This window comes from Thermobia domestica, chromosome 8, assembly GCF_964235325.1.
Source record: "Thermobia domestica chromosome 8, izTheDome1.hap1.1, whole genome shotgun sequence".
NCBI classification, from domain to species: domain Eukaryota; kingdom Metazoa; phylum Arthropoda; class Insecta; order Zygentoma; family Lepismatidae; genus Thermobia; species Thermobia domestica.
Genome location: NC_137461.1, coordinates 25,603,626 through 25,611,038, shown reverse-complemented (window position 1 = coordinate 25,611,038; position 7,413 = coordinate 25,603,626). Strand labels below are relative to the sequence as shown.

The 7,413-nt window shown below is 35.4% G+C and overlaps 1 protein-coding gene across 1 annotated transcript in view; it reads right to left on the bottom strand.

The window, feature by feature from the left end:
• Positions 1–929: 929 nt before the first annotated feature.
• The window catches only part of LOC145692067 (odorant receptor coreceptor-like), a 44,965-nt gene continuing 38,481 nt past the window's right edge, over positions 930–7,413 (bottom strand). Inside the window, exon 5 of the mRNA XM_081767357.1 lies at positions 930–1,199. Within this exon, the coding sequence (XP_081623483.1) occupies positions 930–1,199 (270 nt within the window). The remainder of the gene's footprint in view (positions 1,200–7,413) is intronic.

The following is a 7,413-nucleotide window of genomic DNA, read 5'->3' as shown; positions in this document are numbered from 1 at the left end:
ACGGTTACGTCGTGACCCACTCCAACGAAATACTACTCCGCCACTATGTCCTTTCCTTTCCTACGACCCCTTTGCCTTTGATACATCATAATCACTCACTAATTCAGCGTAACATACTGTTTATTTTCAAATTTAGGTGTTTACTTTATTTCCACAACAACAACAACAACAACGAAAATAAATAAATAAAAATAAATGAAAATTTCTAGGTAATACGTACCAAATTTCTTCCTCTCTCATAATAATATCCGGTTCCCACAGCACTTACACAAACACTAAACTTTCACCCTTGAACCTTCCTTCTACTCGCACACAATTACGGTACACACCTCCAAGAATATACCTCCGCACAGGTCATTTACCCTGAATTCTCTATGATGCAGTATGACCTACTTATGCTAGTGGACAAAATCGCCTCTCCATACTGTTACTCTTCTACCAAAATATTTTGTTTCTGTTGAGGACCACAACAAAAGAACTACACCAGATTATAGGGACTACAATAATAATAATAATAATAATAATAATAATAATAATAATAATAATAATAATAATAATAATAATAATAATAATAATAATTCACTCCTACTTCCATCCCTTTTCCTCCTTGCAGTTTATTGTGTTGTCCCTCGTTCCACAAATTCCTGCCTTCGACTCCCGATTAGCTCCAATCACTTGCATTAATTATTGCCTCCTACAAACAGCTTGCACTATTTTCTGTCTGTCACCGATTACATTTTTTTTCACCCGTGACCTTTGTCAACAACAATTCTTGGGATGCATACCTGGTTCATTATTTTTTTCTTTTCACCTTTCTTTCCATTTTTTTCTCTTCTTTTCATACAATGAAATTTGAATATAAACAGCCTTGCCTACAACCTAACAGAGATACTCATGCACGAGCGTACTTTATGTTTTTTGAGTTCTTTTCATTTACGTCCTACTTCCTGGACCCGTGCTCCACCCGCCCTGGGACAGTCATTTCCAGAATCCAGAGGGATGCAGCCGGCAATGTCTCCAGAGAATTCCTGTTCCTGAGAGATGCGAACAACCCTGTCTACAGACACTTCTTGTACCTGAGAAATGCAGTCAGCATGCCTCCAGACAATTCCTGTTCCTGAGAGATGCAAAGAGCCCTCTCTACAGAGACTTCTGTTCCTGAGAAATGCAGCCAACATGCCTCCAGAGAATTCCTGTTCCTGAGAGATGCAAACAGCCCTGTCTACAGAGATTTATTGTTCCTGAGAAATGCAGCCAGCATGCCTCCAGAGAATTCCTGTTCCTGAGAGATGCAAACAGCCCTGTCTCCAGATACTTCCAGCTCCAGAGCGACTAGTACTCCGGTACGATATGCAACCAGCACTACTCCACGGGATTCCAGTTTGCAGCCTTCTGCATTTTCACATGGACCTTCTTCGCACGTCAGTGTTTTTTTTTCCATCCCATGTGTTCACACCCTTTAGTGTTTTATTTTGAGGTTTAAAAGTCACTAGTTCATAAGAACAGATGACAAACATTTCTTTTTTTAAGCCGAGGATTAAGACATTTCTCATTTTGAGGTTTAAAAATAATAATATAGAAGTACACAGTTAACGGATCAACTCTAAGTTTCTAGAACAATATAGCAGAGTGAAAACATTTTAAATAGAAGTAACAACATGTTTGTAGGTAACACGGACGAATTTAGAAAAGTGAAAACAAAAACAATTCCAGTTCCGTGAAATGAAAGTACTATAAAAACTGTAGACAATTCAGTCAAAGTGGGCAGAAGAATCAATCAACCTCCTAGTTACCACTCTTGCTTCGTCGAGAAGTGACATTGGGAAGGAATAGTGCAGTTTCTGATGGCAATGGACGTTAAGACACTGTAAGTACGCTCGCAAAGAGCTCTGTTAGTGACTCTGGTAAAAAAAATACACATAGACAGTCCTGACATGTAAACCGAGAATGTGAACCCTTCAATTATCTTGTTAATAACATTATTTTAATAAGCTCTTTTGGTAATGGTTTATCTTATATGCTCTTTGTTATATATAATTGCAATAAATTAGTTTTCTTCATGTAATGCCTATAAAAGTGAATTTCTAACTCTATACTACCTCTCTCAATCTTAGTCAATCATTCAATCAATCATATTATTTTTAAAGATTTGTTATGGCTCCCCGGCGGCGAATCGAACCCCGGTCTCCCGCGTGACAGGCGGGGGTATGCGATTTTGAGAAAATTCTTTAAAAATAATTTCGCGGATGGGTGCGTACTTGGATCATATATGTCGGGAATGATAGAAACTGTACCAGAAGTATTATTGGTATTGTTGTCTGAAGTGGAATTCATGGTGAGAGGTATGAAAGATGGTTGTGTACGAGTTTTGGCATATCGTAACAGAAAATATAAATATAATGAAATATGAAAATAAAGTCTTGCCTTACAAGTATGTGAAATGTACACAAGACAGTTTTAACAACGAGAGCTTAAATTCCTCGGGGGGAGCCGTAACAAATCTTTAAAAATAATATGATTGATTGAATGATAGACTAAGATTGAGAGAGGTAGTATAGAGTTAGAAATTTACTTTTATAGGCATTACATGAAGAAAATTAATTTATTACAATTATATATAACAAAGAGCATATAAGATAAACCATTACTAAAAGAGCTTATTAAATGAATGATATTAACAAGATAATTGAAGGGTTCACATTCTCGGTTTACATGTCAGGACTGTCTATGTGTATTTTTTACCAGAGTCACTAACAGAGCTCTTTGCGAGCGTACTTACAATGTCTTAACGTCCATTGCCATCAGAAACTGCACTATTCCTTCCCAATGTCACTTCTCGACGAAGCATGTTTTGTGTTCTATATTTTTAGATCCAATAGACCGTTGTTCTCGAAATGCGGAGCCTAACCTGAGAGGTGTGAAATACCACGAAGTGGTTAAAATATACTGAGCAAAATTTAATGCGCAATTATTTTAATTGCAACGGCTATATTTTTCCACTTAAACCACAATTATTTAACTTTGTACCGGACAATATTCAATATAATGTTTAAGATTAGGTTTATTTCAAATACGTATACTAAGCAATATTAAGCATTGTTTTATCATAACTTTTACGACTGTATAGTGTAATTAGATGGGTTATATTTCTGTACAATGGTAAGGTTCACATTAAATTCTGTACATTTTTTCACCACATGAATGTGAATTTCAAAGTGGATTTAATCAAAAAAAAGTACAATTAGTGCTGAGCACTCCCTAACAATGGTTAGTTATTGCTTTAACACCATAACGCAAATGATTGTGTTATCTTTTCTTATTATGGTAGTTGTTAAATGTAGTAAATATGCAATTCATTCTTGCATGTGTGTGTTTTTAATTACTGTTTTAAACTTTCCATCTACAATTTTCCTTTATTTCATTTTAACGCTTCTTAATAATATCAATTTGTAACTGTTCATGAAGGAGCACCAACAATCGAAGGAAAATGATTCGACCAATGCTGATGCCGAAACTACAAACGAAACCGAGAATAGCAACAAAACAGCTGAAGCTGACGTTGAAACAAGTCCGAGAAACAACACTGGCAAAGAAATATTTACTGGTCAAGTTCACACTGGCAACACTTCAGCCAATTGGAGTATTGGAGTGGGCTCTGGAGCTAGTATAAGATTAAGATAAGAAACATTTCTGGTTCTGGTAAGTAAATATACAGGGTTCTACTACGTTTTTGTAATGTATATGAGTTGTGTACGTATATGATGCAGATTGAAAACTATTTTAAGAGAATCGTTCTGCAAAACGTGAATCATGTTAGTTGATTAATTGAGGCAACTTGGTAAATGCACTAAATTTAATTATTGTTATCACACGTCCGCTGCAGGAAACATTATAGCAAGTAGTGTGTGGGCTCCATTCATGTAATAACATTATACAAGTTGAAACGTCATAGAAGACTAGCTGAAATATCCATTCTTCGCATGGGGGGGGGGCTGTATTTGAAAGTCAACGCCTATATGAATCACCAATCATCTCGATGGCTGCGAAAACTATGGATTGGACACTAATATCAGTCATTTTGGATTATTTTTACATGTCTCGGTACTTCCCCCCTCGCAGAAAACCCCTACCCTCATACAATGATAGCTGAATGTGAAAGCCATCGCTCATGGAAGTGTCACCATAGATCTCAGCGACCGCGGAAACTATGAATTTGACACTAATATCGGTTATTTTCTACTACTTTTACATGTCTGCTACTACTTTTTCTACTACTACTTTTACTTTTACGAATTTTGAAAAAAAAAAACTCTTCGTCTTGATCTGGGACCTGAACCAAGGTACGCGTGAAAAAAATTGTAACTCTCGGTCCACTCGTCTGATCCCCAGGCCGCACACAAACAGACAGACACGCTGACAAACAAACTCTTTATTTTATTTATATTAGAAGATGACATTACTTAGAAAATATAAGATTTGATTAGATTGAACTGTGTCAGTTTAATTATTTGTTCCATGATCAATGCTTCGAATAGTTGTATCATACACCTCAAGAAAAAAACAAGTAATCGTCAGATATAATTGGCTAAATACTGTATCCATGTCAGCGTCAGCATGAGTAGAAACTGTAATAATATATCAATAAATCAACAACATAAATGAAGTGCTTTATTGTCCAAGTGACCCTTCAAGACTGATTATGTCTATATCAGTGAGTCAGCATAGAGACTGCTACAAATGTTTCATTCTCCCAATGTGAACACATACATACCCGAGTCCGTGCTTTTTGTTAAAAAGCATTTTATGCACTTAAAGCTATTAGTATGTTGTTGTTACTTGGAAAGGATTCCATGGCCTGAATTATAAAGTATTTGTAATACTCAATGTCCATACATGACTAACACAAAACCCAGTGAGTGTCTTCCCGAAGTAGCACACTACTGTTGTTCATGCACTTTCGTTCATTTTCCTCCTTTTCAAGCGAAACACCAGCCCTTTTTCTTAATTATATACTGACCACTTTCAATGTGCAGTGAATAGAACAAGTCTCTTTCTCTTTGTCTACTCTGCCTGAGATTGTCCAATTTTATGGTAAATATATGGTATAACCAATAGTTTACGTCTCATGTGACCTCAGTGACGGGAAGATATGTGATTTCTGCATTAGGAAAATACACGTCAACTCACTCAAAGATACTTTCTTACACTTCCACACAAACAAATCAACCAAAACAGCGAAAACTTAAAATATCTGCACATCTATAACTCTAGACTCACAAATGTCCATAATACTCATATATATAATTCAATAACTCACCTACCGAAATGGACAAGAGCTTACCATGCTGAAACTTTCATATACGTAAAAAAATAGGATTGCCTTGGCTGGAAAATATGTCGTGAAAGCAGCGTCTGTTTCGGAAAGTACATATTTGAGTTGAAGGACCTCATCTCGTTTCGTAAACAGGAATGGCCATACCAATCCAACTAATGGACAAAACTACGACCAACACCGTCAAACTCAACACGGAAGTAACTACAGACACAAGTTGGTAACACACATGGATAACTATAGCACACTTCGAGATTTACAGAAAGCTCTACACTTTGAAAATATAAAATAGCCTATAAACCTCTTATAGCTCAAACAATGGAACAGCAATTTGAAGACGAGCGGAAGTTTATAAATTGAATGGAAAAAAAACGTATAAGAAAAGGATAATGTCCAAAAACGGGGTTAAGTTCTTGATATACAGTAATAACCCAAAGTATCAAATGCCAAATTGTCACAACTACTAGAAGCAATGAATCGTCTAGAAATTTAAAGTATGCTATCGAAACGCAGCTGTTTATTTTAAGTTACAAAAGTGGTTACTGTTCTATGTTACAATTCAAGCACTAGAAACACTTATAAATTTTGTAAGAAACAACTATTTTATGATTAGAATGAGCACGATTATCGTTATAAATTATATATCTAAAATATATAAGTTACCTCTACCGTATGAAACAGAAACATATTGAGCCTTTGTAATAGTGAATAATGTAAATACTGTGTATTTAATGAAAATATCTGCTTTACTGTTTTGTTCTTTTGTTTCAGATGACAAAGTGAGGCAATGGCAAAGAATGGCAACTGTTAAACTGAAACTTCTAAGTAACGTATGCACATATCATTCAAGATTGGAAATCAATTTAAAAGACTAATTGCAATGATGTAAAGTTATCTGTTTAATAAAAAGCACTTGATCCAACTTGAATTTTCAAAATTATTCTCTTATAAGAAACCCATCTGAACTTTCAAATTGTATTTCAGCTCCTCCGTGGCTAAGCGGTTAGCATACGCGTCTTTGGCGTGGGAGACCCGGGTTCGATTCCCGGCGCGAGCTCATGTGGTTCGAATTCCAAGTTAATCAGTAGGTCCACGTCTCATATAGCCTCGCTGCTGAAAGGGACGCTAAACTAAAACTCAACTCAACTCAAATTGTATTTCAAGTGCTATCTCCTTAACACTGAAGCGGAAATGTTATTATTAGTTGATGCAAATAGTTTATTACGAGTAGTCAGTGGAAGACTTTTTAGGAAAAAGGAAAAAAACGTGTATGTTACCTTTATTATTTATTGTATTTATTGATCTAGAAAAGATTTTGGACCGAGTGAATTGGAAATGGTTATTCTGAGTTGTAAAGAAGGTTGGGTTGGAATGAAAAGATCGAAGAATCTCTAAAAAAATAAACTTGCATATAAGAACCAAGACATAAGTGTTATAATAGGAGAGGAGTGTGCAATTGGATCTGGAATTTGACAGAAATGTTAACTCACGCCGACCTTACTTAATATCTATCTAGAAGAGAAAATGAAAACGAGTTTACATAGTGAAGACGGCATTTCTGGAGGATGTAGAATGATAAGGTATTTACACCGTACAGATGATACGACGGTTTCGCAGAATCTAAAAGAAAATCAATAAGATGTTATAAAACTTGACGAAGGGCTGTGAAAAATAGGGGGTGAAAATAAATGTTTGAAAGTGAAAAGTAATGATGATCGAAACGAAACGACTATCTCAAATATAGAAACAAGATGGGGAGAAGAACAGGTGAATAGTTCAACATTACCTTTTAAAAGTGCCACTGTTATAAAAATTGACCAGAAAGGAATGCAAAATTACAGCAAATGCTACCATGAATGAAATCAGCATGTTATAAAAATGAATTTGCATAACGATTGTAATTCGCTCAACAACTAAGTGCCATTATAACGCCTTATATATTTGGAGATGAAATTTAGTAAAATCTAATTTGAAGTAGAACATGAACAAGTAATTTTATAAGAGGCACTCTAAATTATTAGGTAAAGGTAGAGCAAAGTTATTTTCTTTAAGTTACGAACTAATACTGTGTTTGCTGTTAA